The sequence below is a fragment of the Ailuropoda melanoleuca genome, chromosome 4 (genome assembly GCF_002007445.2).
Source record: "Ailuropoda melanoleuca isolate Jingjing chromosome 4, ASM200744v2, whole genome shotgun sequence".
NCBI classification, from domain to species: Eukaryota; Metazoa; Chordata; class Mammalia; order Carnivora; family Ursidae; genus Ailuropoda; species Ailuropoda melanoleuca.
In genome coordinates, this window is record NC_048221.1 from 26,903,015 (window position 1) to 26,922,144 (window position 19,130).

Below are 19,130 nucleotides of genomic sequence, written 5' to 3' on the forward strand. Positions count from 1 at the left end.
AACGCTGGGATCACGCCCTGAGCCGAAGGCAGACGCCCAACCGCTGTGCCACCCAGGCTCCCCTATCGTCTAATATTTTACACCAGCATATCCATTATAGGCTATTTACCCACAGAGTACACACAGACCCCTGAAGTTTCTCAGGTAGATGAGCCTGTAAGAGCAGACCACCTTGCTACTTCATCTCTGTAAGCGGTTTCACATTTATATTTTGGAATGGAAATATCCAGAAATCAGTTAACTGCTAAAATGTTTATGATACATGGGTGGCACTCAGTTCATTCAAGCCAACTAGGTTCTGCTGATGACAATTCAAAGTTTCGCTTTAAATACATCCCATTAGGAGAGACAAGCTGAGTTCCAAACAGTCTTTAAAATTAAATGGAGCATTTGACTAGAAAAATAATATATGAGTCGGCTTGATTTCCACTGGTCAGCAGCATTATAGATTTTCTCCTATGGAGACTCTGGGCCATATCTTCACACAGTATTTAGTGTCCTGGTGAATGAGAGGGTGGAAATCACAAGGACACTTGGTTTCTGCCACATTTCATTTGAAAAAGGAAATCATTATCATTCATGTGTCTTTGGTTCCTGTCATGGCCATTCTTGGCTTCTTGGCTTCTATCACAACTTCCCAAGTCATATTGGGTGGAATCCCACATAAGCCCATATATCCAGGGTGATACCTGGTTCATCAGCTTGATTTCATCCTACCGACAGCCCCCGTGATCACGCAATAAGATCAGAAAGAACAGACCCACCTCATCATAGATGCTGTCATTCCTGTGAAAGTCTCCAGCCTTCCTCGGAAGAACGTGGACGTGAACATGCTGAAAATGAATGAGAGAGAAAAAAATGAAATGTGATTATCTCCCCATATATTTCTAGACTTGACAGTGATGCTCCCATGAAGCCCAATTATTCCACATTGGTTCCTGCTGGATTATTTTTCAGAGGAGGATGATGTTCACCTTCGGTAACTGTATCTGAAATCTGTGGAGAATAGAGATGCTCAAAGCAAGAGAGAACAACGTGGGGGCCTGGATGAGAATTTGAGTGAAATGCCAGCGTGTTTTAGGGGGTCCGTGGAATTATTCATAGCTGTCAGTCTTGGCTGTAGTTAGCCAGTGCTTTGAAGTGACAGCATGGTTTTAAAAGGTGACCACAGTGACTCTGAAAGTGACAAGAAATAAGAATTGGCCCCAACAGAGAATTGCATAAGAGCAAATAAGTGAGAATAGCGAAGAGTGTGGGCCAAGTTACAGAATCAAGGTTTTCAAATAAAAATCATTNTGTGGGGGCCAAGTTACAGAATCAAGGTTTTCAAATAAAAATCATTTAAAAGTAATACAAATAGTCCTCCTTTATTAAACATTTACTTACTGTGGTAAGAAAGCTCTATGCTTAGCACTGATCTCATGTACTGCTTTGAATAATCCCATGAGGCAACTTCTGCTCTGAGATCCCCTTTACAGATGAGGGAATCTACCCTCAGAAGTGGTCAAGGCCCCACAGGAGGTGGCAGTGTCCACGCGGGAACCCAGGGCTTGTGGCTCTTGCCCCCACTCTCTTTGTGAGCATCAACGCTCCTTCTGTGAGTCTGATCTATTAAACAGCCCATGTCTCCAGTCTATGAAAGCACCCAGGTAATAGACGTAGCAATGCTATTATGCAGAGATCATGAATCAAGGCACATCGCATATCTAATTCAATATATTCTTCAAGGCTAAACTGCCATTTGAAAGTTTTACTTTCCAAATAGCCTCTATTGTACCTCAGCTAAAGTTAAACCTCATTCCTGCCCTTGAGCTATGTTCCTGCGTTTATTACAAACCGTGGGGAGGAATGTGAAAATGAAAAGCCTAAATGCAGAGAGGCAGACAAAGAATCAAACTTAGTCCCTGATCACGCCCACCCCTTCTTGATTACGGAGATCAGGCTCTGAGCTTCCAAAGGGCCTCTGGAGAATGTGAGATTAAGTGTCCCCATGGCTTTGCTGCACAAGGAGGGGAAAATGATATGCTATTAAAGCAGAGGCAGGGACAGGCGGTCCAAGGTGAACGAACACAGAGGAGCTTCACATCAGCCCCTGAGTGCACAGTCCCCAAAGAAGGACACGTTTTTGCCAGAATATTCTCCAGTCTATGGTGAAGGCAGTCATAGATTGCTCAGCAACTGGGACGAGCGTATTCTTAAGCTACAAAGATTGTGTGACCATAGGGAGACAAGGGGGAACAAGTAAACAAGGAAACATAAACTGCAAACTGCCTGTGGAACAGTCTTAGGAGAAAGCGATGGAGGATGGGCTGAAGCTGGGATGTGCTGAAGGACACAGGCTGGCTGACTTCAAGGTGAGACCAGAAAAATGCCACAGTACAAGAAAAGAGCCTCTTCAGAAGGAGGCTTCACTCGACCCTTGCTTCCCAAACCTGCAGCTCTCCTTCCCTCTTTCTTTCCCCTTTCCTTTCTTCCTTTTCTCCTTCCTTTCTGCCCTGCTTCTTTCTTTTCTTCCTTTCTTCTATCCATCCACCCACCCACCATCTTCCTTGTACGGAAAAATCAGGTATTCCACACCAGTGCTCTGCAGGCAAACTGCCTACTGCAAACCCTAGACTGACCACTTACTGGCCATGGCCCCTGCCTCAGAAGGGCCTGGATCTCTGGATCCTCAGCTGCAGCAGGGACGGCAACAGTCTTTACCCCACATGGTCATTAAGAGGATTCAAATCCGCTAAGCCTGCACTCAGCATGCTGCTCAGTGTATCATCGGTACTCAGTACATGTAGCTACGGTGCTATTTACTCTTATTTATTTATTTATTTATTTAGTTTTCAGACCAAGTAGAGATCACATTCAGGGACTGGATCCCGCACTAGCAAGGAAGAGATTTAAGAAGCTCCTGGAGTGGGGCGTGGTTCTAGTTTGTCTGCTGCTACACTTTGTTTCTCTTGCTGACTGGTGGTCCTCAAAGTGAGCATGTATCTGGGCTTGGTGGACACAGATCACTGGGCTCCCAAAATGTGCATTTTTAACAAACTCACAGGTGGTGCCAATGTCACTGGTTTAGACTATCCATCTGGCTCCTGACCTCTTTCCTGCCAAAAGCGACCAGAGGCACCGCACCAAGGTTACTTACTGTTTTATCTGCCCTATTGGGTTATGGAAGACCTACCATTACTAAATGCTTCCTGGCTTCCTGCACTCCGGTCACTCTCTGTGCCTTATCTTTAAGGATGTGCCTGTTGTTGTGCACTAATGAAAGAGAGCTGGCTATGAACTTAATATTATATTAGGGGAACCTCCTGGGTCCAGGCCCATCTCATGCCTCCTTTGCTTTACCTCGCCTGCCTGCATTTAGTGTTCAGGGCTACCTCTATGAGCTCTGTTATCACCCAGTCCTGGAAATGTCATTCCTGATCATTGGCAACCACTTGAGATTCACTGTGACACTGGTGACAACGAAGAGCTCCCGATATAGGTGATTCTCCCCAAGGGCATAGACCTCAACCCAGCCTGATATCTTGACATAAATTCTCAAGTGACAGACTGATCACAAGATCCTGACAGCCCACTCGACTTCTCAGAAAAAGGAAATCATGATAAAGCCTGCTCACAACTTCACTGTTGTGAAGGAATACCATTGCCATGGTCTCCAGTAGAATGGTATTTCAACAAAACTAAACAAACAAAGCGCTATGAACAGCACACATGGGGATATTTTAACATAACCTGTCCTTAATGAGTTCATAGTAAGCCTGGTGATCACCACTTAGTGGTAGCAAAACTTCTACTTAATAAAGCACTCCAAAATTTTACCAGGGTTTATTTTTTGCTGGAGTTTAAATTTTGCTAGGGTTTCAAGCAGTATAGCTACTTAAGTTTGAATACTTCAGAAAAGCCGTGACATATTCCACACCAAAAAAGTTTTTATGATCAAGCAAAATTTCACAATGCTCATGAGCATAGTAAGGTATCAGACAAGAACTACATTAAATACATTTAATTAAATATGTTCACTTAGCTACCAGGAAACTTATTTAATATTGGAGATCTCAGGTGGGAAGAAAGCACGGGGCAGGATTTGCAGGGTACTTCATCCTCCCTTAGTGGAGCGTGGATCTCCAAAGCCAGCCTGCCTCTGCTGGAGTGTGTGCCGTGACAGGTCCCTCCTGGCGTCCAGATCTTCTCCAGTCATGTCATTACAACTAGAACCGCCTCTTAACTCTGAATTAGGAGAAATTCGGGCTAGTTTCACTCCAGTCTCCTAACCCCCAAATGGGAGGTATGTACTTCTAGGCTTGGGACAGAGAGGGACGTGCTGATTTACTCTCTTTGGCAGGGCACTTTAACAAAGGTTCCAGACCCTTTGAAAAGTCGGTGAAAGTTATGGAGGCCCCACAAAAACATAACGTGCAGTTTCTGAGCTTCACAGACACTTTCCCCATGCGATTCATAGACCCAGGTTAAGAATCCAGCTTTATCCCTCCCTCTGTGTCTGTGGATTCAACTGTACAATATCGCAGTTATGGAAACTAGAAAACTTTCTTGAGCTCTAATCTCCCATTGCATGGTATCTCTAGGTTAAAAATATTGATAAGCATCCTATCGCCTAAAAAATAAAGTTCAAGTTATTTTTCCAGAAAAATAAAATAAAGTAATGGCGATCTCAGGTCCTTATTTATATAACATCTATTTATACTTTTCTAATACAGTTATTCATGCAAAATTATTTATAACCAGGTGCTAATCTAGGAACCAGGGATGAAGTACTAAACAAGACAAAGTCCCTCCCCCCCACAAATCTACATTCCAATAGGCAATGCAGAAAATACACAAGTAAATAAATATACAACTTAATTTCAGGTGAAGATAAGTATTAAGGAAAAAATAGAGCAGGCAGAGCTAAAAATTCAGAATAGGCACTCTTAAATATTTGAAGTTTGGGAAGAAAAAAAGGAATAAAAAAAGTTAAGGATACGGTGAGGAAAGAGACAAGTCAGGAGAGGGTCAGTGCTAAAGCTGAGAGAGGAGAAGGAATTTCAAGAAGGAAGGAATAATCATCAGCGTCAATGTTGTCGAAAGCTTGAGTCGGTCTCAGTGAAATCAGGGGGATAAACACTTAACTGAAAACAGATTCAATATCATTAGTGAGTAGTGAAATGCAAAGCAAAGCCACACTGAAATAGCACCTCACATTCAACAGAATGGCAATTAAAGAAAAAAAAGTACAAAAAAAGACAATAACAAGTGTTGGCAAGTATATGGAGAATTAAAGCCTTCCTACACTGTTGGTGGGAATGTAAGTGTATCACTGCTTTGGAAAATAGTTTGACCCTTCTTCAAAAAGTTCAACAGAGTTTCCATATGACCCAGAATTCCACTCCTAAGCATGTGCCCAAGAGATAAGAAAACATATGTCCACACAAAAACTTGCACATGAATATTTACAGCAGTATTATCCACAACAGCCAACTACAGGAAACAACCCAAATGCCCATCGAGGAGTGAATACATCAACAAGATGCGGTACAGCCAGACAATGGAACATGACTCAGCCATAAAAAGGAATGAAGAACTGCCAAGTCAAAGAATGATGCTAAATGAATTATGCCACATGAAAGAAGCCAGACGTAAAAGGCCAGATTTTGTCTGATTCCATTTATGTGAAATGTCCAGAAGAGGCAAATCTGTAGAGACAGAGAGTAAATTAGCAGTTGCCATGGGAGAATGAGGAGTCACTGCTAGTGGGAATGAGGTTTCTTCTGGAGATGACGAATATATTCTGGAATTAGACAGTCGTGGTGGTGGGACAATACTGAATATCCTAGAAAAAACTTGGAACTGTACACTTTATTTTATTTTTATTTTTATTTTTTTAAGATTTTATTTATTTATTTGACAGAGATAGAGACAGCCAGCGAGAGAGGGAACACAAGCAAGGGGAGTGGGAGAGGAAGAAGCAGGCTCATAGCAGAGGAGCCTGATGTGGGGCTCGATCCCATAACGCTGGGATCACGCCCTGAGCCGAAGGCAGACGCCCAACCGCTGTGCCACCCAGGCGCCCCATGAACTGTTCACTTTAAAAGACTGAATTTGATGGTATGTGAATTATATCTCAATAAAGCTGTTATTTAAAAAAAAAAACTGATGTGGATTTAAGAGAGGGGGAAGGTGAAGAAAGGGAGATAAATAAGCACAGACAACTTTCTAAGGAAAAGGAATCCTGGCAAGAAATCGATGGTGATACGGGCAGAGGAGGAAGGAAATCACTTTTCGGGAAATACTGGCTGAAGTTTCCTCAGTCTACTAGTTTCTATAATTATTATTACCTTTCATAGTAGAAATTGTTGTTAGCATTTATTGAAAGCTCGCTACATGCCAGTCCCTAGGTTGATTTATACCATTTCAATGAAGCCTTCTAATAGTCCCAAGAGGTGCTTAATAAATGCAATATCATTTCCAGGTGACAAAATAGACCCAACGAGGTTAAGCAACTCACCCAACCTCCTGCAAAGAGTGACCACACTCTGGAATCTGAACTTATGTCTGTTGTGACACCATCTCTTAGGAGGTCACCCTACTCTTCTCAAATATCCATTCCAAATATAAGGACACCTCCTTGCTGTGGCTCCTTGGTGCCTCTCTCAACCTCCATGATTTCTCGGTCATGTCTTTGATCACATCTGCAAGTCCTTGGGGGATCATGGGGTAGAACTGGCCTTTGAATAGAAGCTTCAATTCACTTAAACCAGTGTTATTTCCTGAGTTCCATTTCTATCTTACTCCTTCCTAGGTGGAAGCCATGCCCAGTATTGTATAGAGGAACAAGGTTGTTCAATGGCAAGTCTTTGTTTCCCTCATTTGTTAAATGTAAGTCATTTGCATCAAGTAGGAGATCCGCCTTTTCCTGGTGCCTGTGCTTGAGCAAATTTTAGCTTTTAAAGCCCTTTCTGTCATCTTTCGGTTTTTCTCCAAATGTGGGATCTCTCTGAGTTTTAATACCCTGCCAACATTTTTGTAGGCTCTGCCTCTTTTGTGCTATGGAGCTTCTCCTTCCCTTTTGAACACACCTACTTTACCTCATACTCACCCGAGGATGGTTGGTGCCATCACACTGGCATCTTTTGCCCTTGCCAAAATACAGCGCAATCTGGTTATAAGGCAAATAATCATGGCAGGGAAAAGGGCAGGGAAGGCTAGAGGGAGAGAGCTACTCCATGACTAGTGTCCTGCAACCGCCAGCTGCTGCCACATGAACCTCCTCACTCAGATCAATGAGTGACCTCAGAGGGCAAATCTGATTCTAAGGAATAACAAAACCACAGCAGATCACAGGCAGACGATAACCCCTCCAGTATGTTCACATCCTAATCCCTGAACTTGTGAATACATCAGGTTCCATGGCAAAGGAGAAGTAGGCTGTAGAAGGATTAAGGTTGCTAACCAGTTGCCCTTATAATGAGAAAAGTGTGGGTGATCTCGGATTATTCACCTGGGCCCAGGGTAATCAAAAGGGTTCTTAAAAGTGGAAGAGGGTGAACGTCATCAAAATGTAAAACACTGGGCTTCAAAGGATGCTGTCAAGAAACTGAAAAGTCAACTCACAGAACGGAAGACCATTTTTGTAGATCATCTATCTGATCGGGCACAGTATGTAGGACTTAGGAAGAATGATTACAACGTAACAAAAGACAAAATTCCAACTAAAAAACAGGCGAAGCAGGAATAGGCATTTCTCCAAAGGAGATGCATAAAAAGCAACAAGCACATGAACAGAATCAGCAGGCCACCTGTCTTGAGAACGTCACAAAAGCCCGCCTCCTGCCCTTCCATCTCTGTCCTCCCAGTAGAGGCAGATGAGAATACTTAGAATCAGCAGAAGCAGGACTGCAGAGCACGAAGCACGCTACTACTAGGGGACTATAGAATTTACTGTCTACAGTGGAACTTTTGAGCGTGAAAGGGGGCACTGCTTACAACTACACCTGTTTATGATGACAGGCCTAACCCTGGACTATTCCAAATACGGCCAGACATACGTTCACCCAAATACTAGTTGTGTAGTTGGGAAGGACAGTGGTGTCACAAAGATAGCATGTGACATCCCCTCAACCTGCCTTAGAATCTCCGCTCTGCCACTGTGATTGATTTGGTGACCCTGGACAATTTACTTGTTCTCAGTAAGCCCCATTTCCTCATCTAGAAAAATGGAGACAGTCGTAGTTCCTATTTCTTCGTGTTTTGGATGTGCTAATGCGTCTAGAGCACTGAGCGCAGTTACGAGCATACACTGTTCTCACAGACATGGTAGCTCCTGTTACAATTGACAGTGACGTAGAAATGGATGGATGAATGGTGTGACAGTATGACAGATGTCTAAGTAAAGCTTTTGACTTATGAGAAAAAACATAATTAAATGATGTGTCAGTGTTCTCTTTATAGAAGAACTGGATTAAATTTAGGGGATTCTTCAAACAGGTGATGACATAGCCCACATCTCCCAAGATGCCACGTCTCCCTCATTCAGACAGTTCAATTGACAGCCTTGAAATAATGGGTGATGTGTTAATTTTTCCTCTTTGGTACCCAGATTATATAGGTAAGCTATTTATAGAAGAAGGGGCAGGGGGAAAGCTCGGAACTTCTTTTTTGAGACCCCCCCCCCAAAAAAAGTTTCTATTCAGTGAAAACAGGATATTTTGCCTTTTGGAAGTTAGGGAGGAGTAGGTGGTGGACATCGAAAATCTATTGTAATTTGAGAATTAGAATCTGTGGAGGAAGCCAAAGGAGTGAAAAACTAGAGGCAAGATAATGGGCAGGGAGACTGTGTTAATTCCTCCTGCCCAGATGTTTCTCTCCACATGGCAGCCACTCTACCGCCATGCTTCCCTTTAATTCACTTAGTAAAGGAAAATGGAAGAAGCCACTTGAAATGTAATTGTCTCTCGCTGTTCCTGTTTGGGCCTATTATACAAACAGTAGGGAGAGTTCTCATTTTGTTCTGTTTACTGCAGCAGGATTAAAAAAAGGAGGAGGAGGGGAGGTTCTTCCAGCACCTGCTTTCTTAATTGATAGCGATTTCCTTGCCCCCAAAAGCGAGGGGTTTTTAAACAAAGTGGGTACATTCTCCTCAGCAACATCAGCATCTTATAAACACATCATTAAGACAGGAAAGGTGATGGAACTAAGCAACAGCTCCCATTTCCTGCTCCGGGTGAGCGACCCAGATGTCAGTCACCTTATATTTTTCTTCTCATTTGCAATCAGTGCTTTTAATTTACAAAGACAAAGGATGGAAAAGGCAAGTTGTCTTCCTGTGGGCCCAGTTTTGAATTTGTGAGTGACGGGCAAGGAAGTTGTTCTACTTTTTATGAGTTCATTTTGTTCTGAATTTCAGTGGAAACGCTCCTTAAAACAAAGAAAACAAAAATCATCTCATGTGATCCAGTACTTGGCTGCGAAGATGAGCTACTCGTGCTTGCCGAGCATAAGATGGGGGGAATTGATTGGCAAAAGAGATGCATTGACACTAGCTCACGTTTGCCCAGTTCTCTGAGCTTCTGTTCTTGTGAAGGAGAAACTGAAGAAGAGCCTGTCATTTATTTCTATGTTCTGAGCCTAAAGCCAAAAGGGAAAGACACATACCCAGGCTCTCAGAGGGCAGGGCCACTTTATACAGCATCGGAGTCCATCATCTTGCTTTTATTTAACTTGAAAAGACCTTAATTTTTAGAAAATTTGAAATGTAAAGCTGTCTGGTTGCTAAAAGCTCCTTTAAACTCTCATTGTGGTTTGGAGCCATACATCATCAAAGCCGTGATGCTGAATGATGTAGTGTGCCCATATATCTTGAGAGCACGGTCCCTCTCATGATATATTATTATAACTCACAATTGGAGCCCCACCATTGATGTACGGCTTAAAAACACAATTGCTAAGCCAAAAAACTCCACAGGGTCTCCAAAATTCTGGGAGTTTTTTTGTTTGTTTTGTTTTATTTCTTAACTGCACTGGCTTTTTACCTTCTATTTTTTCTTCAAGTTTCTCAACGGGGACAATCTGGGCACGTGAAAAACCTTGTGTTTCTTCTGCTTCAGGCAAGGCATACAAGTTGCTTGGGCCTGGCGGATATTCTAAAGGAAGGACGTCATTGACAGGAGGGTCAGAAACTATCACTGTGCCTGTGCCTTTTGACAGACCACTAATTTTATTCTTGAGTCGGCCGTGTCAAGGTGTCCTCAAGGTCCTGTGAGCAGGAGTCCTTCCAGCGACATCTATTTTGGAACTACAAAACATACTTCCCAAAGCAAGTAAGGCAAAATCCAGCCATAAGGAAAACACGGGCTTCGGGGTTGTTGTGTGGTTCAGAGTAGAGTACATGTGGCAAGGCTCACTACAGAGCCGAGCCTTCTGGTTTACAGTAGAAACAGACTGTCAAAAATATTTTCAGAATCCCTGTTGCATAATACAGGAAAAATAAAATTTACTGAATATTTAGAATATGCTAGCACTGGCCTAAGCACTTTATCTACATATTTCATATTATCCACACAATAATCTTATGTGTTAGAATACTGGTTTTATCTCTACCTGAAAGCTGAGGTAGGGTGAAAACATTTATAAATGAAGACATTGAGGCCTAAGGAGAAGGACTGAGTAGGTTTTCTCAACTGCCAAGCCCACATATGGCACTTAACTTTTGGCACTGTAGTGTTAGACACTGGGGTGTTAGACACACCCCAGCAGAAGTTATAAGCCAACTGCCCCATACGCGACTCACCCTTAGGACAGTAAGCACTTCTTCAAGAGAGTCCCCATAAAATAACAGATTCCTTATAAATCTGAGATCAATCCTGTATACATGTTCTCAATTATCTTTTGGTTCATGATTGATTTTCAGTGATAGGACAGCTTCAAGTTTTTAAAACTGTTCGGCAAGAAGAAAGTCAAACCTATCATCACTGCCCTTTAAAAAGTTGACAAACTCAAGCAAGATGTATAAAACTGTGATAAACCCATGCAAATCTGGTCATTTTTCTGGCAGGAGGGCACGCTCATACAACAAGGCAGGTGGAACTCCAGGTAGACTGACTCGAGAACAAAAAAGTCTTCCCATTAAGTCACATGTGCGTGGGTTCTCTTTGCTGCTGGGCAGAAAGAGCGCCTTAGTGACAACTCCAATAAAATGACTTTCAAGAGGTACAAAGACTGTTTCTGGATTTGTCATCCTTGTGTTTTATCAGCAGTCGTGGTAGCTGCTGTGTTTACAGTACATATCCTTGATAAGAAAAATTACAGTGTTCCTTCCTCCAGGTGGAGTTCCTTTCTTGTTCCTTCTCTCCCATTGCCCCCCCAGTTTGTAAGAGCCAGTTCAAATGGCACCTTCTCTGTGTCGCCTTCAGACTCCCCAGGGCTTCTCTGATTCTTTGTATGCATCTCAATGTCTGCTTTTTTACTATAAAGTACCAATAATTGCACGTGCCTCTCTTCCATTAGTCTGGAACTCTGGGCTATTCCTGACTGTATTTTTCTCCTGATTATTTCCTTCCCCCAATCCTACATTCCATATTATGTGAATAAATGCTTGGCAGGTGGACAGGTGGATGGGTGGGTGAATGGATGAATGGATAGATGGATGGGTAGTAGGTGATTGCTAAGCGTTCTTAATTTGTCAGGCTGCTTTAGGAAAAAAAGAAAAACAACCTCATATACGCAGATTCTCTTGACCATTCTTGTCTTCTCCCTCTGCTTAGGAGTTCCTGAACACACAAGGATGTGGCCTGGGCAGAGCCATTATGATTACATTGCACATTCCTTTCTTTCCCATTGAAAAGTAATTTTTGTTTTCATAAAAGTATAAGTTTGAAGGTCTTGTTTGAAGGTCTTGTCTTTCCAGCTTCATTTAAGTCCTTTTTAAAAACTCCTCAAATATGCTTGAGTGTCGGGAGCAAAGAGCTCATCCTGAAAACAATCAGCATTGCACAGACTGCCAAGGGACATATTCTTTGCTCAGCATTAACTTTAATAAGAGTCACTGTGGTTCTCTCTCAGGAGAAAAGAAGAAACCCACCCTTTCTTTGGATAACTTGTGACCTTGACAAACTAATTCCAGGATGTTCTCTTTGCTAGAAAGAATATCTAGAATATGTATTTTTTTTTATTTATACACCATATCAGAACATTAATCCACAGAGTTATTCCCTCTGGGTATTTTTCTGTTGGGTATACAATAAAGGATTTGGATGCAAATGAAACAATTATGGCATTTTTCCTTGTCTTACTCATTCTGTGACAAATGCACATTGCTTTACTGTTTGCCATACACATAATTACAGTTCTTTAATTTATGTTTCAATAAAATGTATAATAATAAACGTTTACTGCTCCATGAATAAACATTCAAATGAAGCCTCTAATGGAGGTTACATGTTTCGAAGCAGCTCTGTGGCTTTCTAGAAATCTTGCCCTCTACTTAATGAGTATCATTTCCATAATCTGTGCATTATTGCCTAAGCCTCCCTTTAGGAATATTTTACAAAGCAAAAAAAAAAAAAGTGAAATATTATCAGGCCAAAGGGAAAAAAACGTTAAGGGGATTAGTAACTTGTCCTGTTAAAGGGACAGGACAAGCTTTCATGTCCCTCCAGAGACAGTGACACAGTAATTATGGAAATGGTGCTTCCTAATTATCTCACTAGCCAAGTGCATCACTACCATAGATTTCACCTTTAATATCTAGTTTAAATAAAAGTGATGAGAAGCCCAGAAAGGTCAACCATGAAGGGCAAGCTTGGGCTACTTCCCTTTCTAGTGCTAACAGAGAGACCAGGGGACAGACCTATAAATTCATGGGCGGTCAGGCTAACACAAGTTGGACACTGCCGGGTGTGAAAACAGACACACGATTTGGGTATCAAACAGTCACCCAGAAGTAACTGAATCCAAACAAGATCCTACATTGGATTTCAGGCTGATGGTGCCACACTTTATTTTCAATGGGAGTTATTTTTTAGGAAAATCATTTAATATAATTTTATGCCATTATCATTTCAAAAGGTTAATCTATTTCAAATAATTTTTGCAAATTGTGTTCCAAAAAGCAGGTGCTTTTAAAAATAACTAAAGCATAATGATATATTTCTTTTCTCTTTGTCCAACAGTGACAACTGGGTTGTTTAACCAGAGAGGGGGGAAAAAAAAAGGTGCCAGATAAAATCAAGGAACAAAGATCCTTTGCAGTGTGATAAGATCCAGATCCTCAGCCTCTGTGGAGTCGTGATGAAATGCGTTCCCTTCATGACCTGTCAGCCTGCTTTATTGGTGGGCTGGCACACTATTTAACTGTTGTTGGAAGGGAATCATTTTACATAGTTAAAAGTTGTGTTTCTTTAGTATGAATAAATATCTCTGGGCCTGCATGCAGCATTTTGAAACTGGGCTGTTCCTTTACCATAGGAACAGCAGCAAAGCAGGGAAAGTTCCTGAGTGAAGCTCCCCCTCTCCCACCATTTTGTGATTTGTTATGAATAATTAGTTCCTTGCTTTAAATGCTACTGCAAAATCTTTCAAAGGAACATTCTCTCTCCTTAACACGGGTTGAATACAAGATTTTTACCATTTCAATATGGCTATTTTCACATACGACTCCAACAAAATAAAACATTCAGCATAAATAGAATTTAGTGCGATCCAAATTATATATTTCTCCCTTGGATTTTCTTTCTTTCTTTTTTTTTTTTTTTATATAACCTGCTTTTCTCTTGGTACATATGCTTTCTTGTTTCCTAATGTTTCTGAATTCATAGATTCGGCAGAATCATCTTTTGGAGGGTTACATTTTCCTTCTAACTCAAGTGAGCAGGTATTGATTTGGGAATCACGCTTTTAGAGAAGACATCCTCTTTTAGGATGGGCCAAATCTCAGCCTACAGAGCTACGAAGTGGAGCGGCTACTTCTTACAAACATTCTACCCGGATATGTTAGAGAGAGCATGAACTTCAGAAATGAGATTCTTTTCAAAGTAATCATTGTGAAATATACCAGAAAAAAGAAACACCCCCACCCAATGCCCAGCAACCCAGAAGCACTGATTTGATAGCTCAAGACAGGATAAATGACTCCGATTAGGCCCATGATCCCCAGTTTTATCGGGACCTCCTAAATCATATCTCGGTTTGGGTCTAGAACGGTGACACTAGGAGCATCCAGAGGACTGCATATCATCTCAGCCCGGCTCCCACACAAGGAGCCAGGGAGATTTGTGAGACCCTGTCTGGTGGCTTTGAGGCTCCAACGATGGATGCTGCTAAGGCAATAATAATAAAAAAGGAAACGGGCAGTGAGGAAAGCCCTGGAACCATCTCTTGTTTTTCTCATAATATACTTTACTGTTCAATGAGATACAGTGATTCCATAGGCAGTGCCCAGAAATTAGATAATATGAGAAATCAATAATGTTTCCTTTTCTGGGTGATTTCAGCTACTGAGGCCCTGGGATTTATGCTGACTAAACTTTTTTAATCCAGAATGGAACACTTGCTAGCTTCTGTCTCCATGGTTCCATGTGGACTGACCATTAACAGAAGACACACTGCATCATGTCACTTAGTCTGAACACTCCTGTGGGGGGAAGCACCCTACTGAGTTGGCAACAACTCCAATTTGCCAGGAATCTGACTCTAGACCTGAGATCTACAGTGGTGGAGCCCTTTTAGGAACACTTAGCAGGAAGGTTCCCTCATGGCATGGGTCAGAATTGGTTGTACAGGCAATGAAACGAGGTGAACAGTTTAAGATGATTTTCCTCTGCCTTTTAACCTTCAGAATTAATTTTTGGTCAAGGAGGTCCACCCAATGGCTGACTGTCCTGTTGCACATAAAGAAACAAATGTCTTGTTGGTGTTGGCTTAGGACACCGTTGGGCCCTGGCTGCTGCCAGTGTTGGCTTAATTCATTAATGTGATGAACCAACAATCCATCTTTTTAAAATGAGTTATGCAAGCAGGCCATGCCAGGCCCATGGATGTGAAAGTTAGGGAACCACATTTTGCTCCTAAGAAATGTCACACTTCCATCGGAAGCCGGGGATGTACTGTATGGTGACTAACATAATATAATAAAAAATCATTAAAAAAAAAAAAAAGAAAGAAATGTCACACTTTTGTTAGCAAAGAGTCTAGGTAGACAGCATCCCAGATCGTGGTGAACGATGAAGTCTTACGGCCAGCGCAGGCAGTCAAGCACTCTGCGCGGACATACAGCCACCAGGTCTGTGATTGGGGGCAAGCATAGCTCTCACTTTAAGCCCAGTGACAGAAGGTTCGGGTCCCCAGCCCCGCACCATGGGTTAACAAGGTACACATTCTGCAGCTGGACCCCCTGGCATCAGGTCCTGGTCCTGCCACTCAGAAGCTGTGAAGCCTAGACCAGTCGCTCACCTCAGAGCTTCTGATTCCTCCTTTGTAACACAAACCTCCTCCTGGGCTTGCTGTGAGGACTGAATGGATGCGTACTGCAAAGTACTAGGACTCAGAACCTAGGAAGCCCCGAGGCAAGTGTCTGCCAGCTGTCACCGCTGCCGCAGACCCCACCAGCCATCACGACTGCTACTTGGCCACAAACATCCTTCACTTTTTAAATTTTTAAATACTCATGAAGCAAGTCCTCTTCTAACTCTCTTTTAAGGACTTCAAGCTCTTCAAAAAAAATGATTCTGTCGAAGCCTAATCTATAAAACAGAAGCAGAACCATTCTCCAGACACCCCAGTAGACCCACACCCCTATCCTGGCCTCCAAAAAGCCCCGGAGCTTCCAAAGAGCACAGTGTGAAAACCATTACGTTCAACCCACTGGGGAGGGAGACTGAAAGCAGAGAACTTGGGGCTTCTCCCCTCGGGACACAAATGCTTAAGTAGAGCCTGGTGGTCAGCAGAGCCAAGCTCTAACTCAGATGAAATCCCCATTTCCCCCCTCACGTCCTGAGTGACTCTGGGAAAGCAGTTTTATGTCTGTAAGCCTTGATGTCCACACTTACGAATGCGGCTAAGGAAGCACCTTCTTCAATGGGCTGCTGAGAGGATTAAATGAGATACTCCATGGAAAGACCTTCCCATGTCTCCTGTCACTGTAAGGAAATGCATGATAGACGCGAGCTGCTCCTCTGCCTATTATCCCTTAGGCCTCTGCTCAGGTGTTACCTCCCGCTATAGAGTGAATGTTTGTGCACCCCCAAAATTCATATGCTGATTTCCGAACCTTATTCCCCAAAGAGATTATAGGAGAGGTAGAGCCTTTAGGAGGTGATTAGGTCATGAGGTTGGAGACATCATGAATAGGATTCGAGAATCTTATTCGTGGAAAAGGGCTATCACCAGACGCCAGCTCTGAGGGTGCCTTTATGTAGGATTTCCCAGCCTCTGGAACAGTGAGAAATAAATGTTGCTCTTTAAGCCACCCAGGCTATGGTGTCCTGAGACAGCAGCCTGACTAGGACACCTCCCTAGTGAGGACTTCTCAATTCCTTTACATAGAAGAAGCCCCACTATTACATAGTCTCCCCCTTCCTTACATGAAATGTAATCTGTATTTGTTTATTTTTTCATTTTTTCACATACTCAGAGCTGGGATCCCATTACCTGAGAACATGCCTAGCACACAGTCAATAGATATATATGGAGAATTCGACTGCGTTAAGAGAACTAGGAAGAGAAGGAGGAAGAGGAGGAGAGGGAAGAGGAGGAGGAGGGGAGAGGAAGCATCCTTACTCAATCGTCAAGAGATCATAGGAATTCTACTGGACCTGAACCTAGGAGATAGAAATCTTTAAGGGAAAAGCAAAAACAAAACTGATGGCATATACTTTGTCCACAAAATGACATAAGTTGACTGTCCTCAAACTGTCAACTACTCTTAACAGTAGGGTAGTTGCTCTGCTATGAAGACACAAAAATGGTGGGGGGATGGGTGAATCAATCTGACTTGGGGTGGACCACAAGGAAAGTCCTGCCAAAGATGCCAGGATGCAACTAGGACACTAATGTCCTCACTGGTCTCGCTCCCTTTTCTTCTCCTGAAGATTCTCTACATTATGATCTCTCTCTCACACTCTCTTTCTCTCATAGCTCGCTTTATTTTGTCCATGGAAATGTCCTCCATATAATACCACATATTCTCTTTTATCTTAAAACATTTTGTAGCCTCCCGTTATGGGTATGATGTAGTTACACGTCTACAGCTGGGACTCTTCACTGGCTTTATGTCTACTTTGAGGACCTGGGTAATATTTGGATTCAAAATGGGATATTATCCATTGGAGAGAGCCCATGAGGTTCAGGGCTATCTCTACACACCATGCCGTCATGACTTCTGCAAGAGCTGCCCAAAACCCAAGAGAGGAAGGCGCATGCCTCTGTGGGATACTGTGAGGGCAAGTGCCCCTGGGCTCCCCCAATAACCACCCCCAAATGCATAATGTGTGGGGTGGTTGGTTAAGGGGAGAAGGGCAGTGGTGAAGTGGGGTCGCTGAATTGGAAAGGATTGAGAACTGGGAGTGTGTGCAGGGAAAGCATGGAGATGTCATGTTACTTTTGATGAACTACTGACTCTCAACTGCCTAGAACTTCCCCTCAACTATCTGGCTCCAGAAGAGTCAGCAAGATCCCCTCAGGCCTTGGGATCTGGATTCTGCTCATGAACTCCATCTTGTGCCCCAAAGTGGCCTCAGCAACAAGAGGTAAATCTTGGCAAACCATTCACACCACTATCATCGGGGAGGCTGTAGAGCCCTGATGGAGGGACTCCAGTTGCTCTGTTTCAAGCCTTACTCCAGACTCTACCCCCCTCCACCTCTCTGAACCCCTCACTCTGGTTGCAGCTCCCCCGATGTGCATCCCTATTTAACCTCTCATCCTGAATCTTTACGGACCACCCCTTTGACTTTTAGGCAAATATCGGCCTTGTCCTCCAACTTTTCAGGGATCTTTGGAATCCACATCCTGGGCCTCTCCCATGAACCACCTTCTTCCCAACATTCCTGTGCTCAAAGCTGATGCCCCAAACCTGGCTTGAGCCCAGGGCTCATCTTTACCTCCTCAAATGCCTACGGATGACATTTATCAGACTGTTGGCTGAATATTCAACCAACAATGGGGATGGTCACAGGAAATCGTATTAACAAGAAAAAGAAGCTCTTCCTTGAACAAAACAGAACAGCAGTTCTCCTTTCTCCAAGAGATTTCACGTGGCCATTTCGCCAGAGCAGTGCTTTCCAGGACCCCAGCTGCTCAGTTCCCTCTCTTGTCTCCAGCAACTCACTCCTCTGCTAGGGCTCTCCCTCAGGGGCTCTGCCTCAGAGACTGGAGACTTAAACTGGTTCCAACCAGAATGCTGAGCCCACACTTTGGAGCAGGGACCTGCCCTCCTATTATACTAGTAACAAGAAAAATAAGGCATCACAATAGATCTGTGGGTGCATCCCTGAGAGCACAAGGCTTTGCTCAGATTTTCCTCCTTGAATCAGAAACCCTTGCCCAAGGCAGGCAGCAAAGCAGAAAATGCCAATAGGTAGGAGACCAGGGCTCAGGGCTTAAAGAAGGAGAAGGCCGGCGAGTGTCAAGCATTTTCAGGTTGACAGAAGTCAAAGAATTTTTTTAGGACTGGGATCATCGGGAGATTAGGCAGTTGGATAGGAAGCAGACAAAGAAATATTCTCAACCTCAAATAAATCAGCATGGAAATTGGATGATTTCTATCTCAGGGACAGAAAAGGAAGAAGAACACTAACACCTGTTCTATTTGAAATGCACCCCCCACCCTTCTCCTAGGCTTTCTCTGCATGGAATACAAGAAGAGGGACCCTTCAATGAGAACCATTGAATGCAAGTGGAAATCAGAGCAACTCCATTTTCCTCAGCTAATTACAGAAGCCGCTTCCCTGGCACCTGGGTAAAGTCAGTAGGGCTGCCCCCACACCTGCCATACTTCACAGTGGCCTTTTAGAGATCTTGCAACTCTCTTACAAGTACAGAGACCAGCTCAGGAGGGAAGAAAGCTCTACCACAGGAATTCCTCTATGCAAACATCCTCCCCTAGCTACACAGATGTCCCAGCTCAACAGAGCTTACACATT

General features: G+C 43.1%; 1 protein-coding gene across 11 annotated transcripts in view; it reads right to left on the reverse strand.

Annotated features, from left to right (window-relative positions):
- The window catches only part of FHIT (fragile histidine triad diadenosine triphosphatase), a 1,448,934-nt gene that overhangs the window by 190,814 nt on the left and 1,238,990 nt on the right, over positions 1-19,130 (reverse strand). For all 11 annotated transcript variants that reach the window (XM_034658572.1, XM_034658582.1, XM_034658581.1 and 8 more), the window contains one exon: positions 765-833. In XM_034658572.1, coding sequence (XP_034514463.1) covers positions 765-833 — 69 coding nt within the window. The remainder of the gene's footprint in view (positions 1-764; positions 834-19,130) is intronic.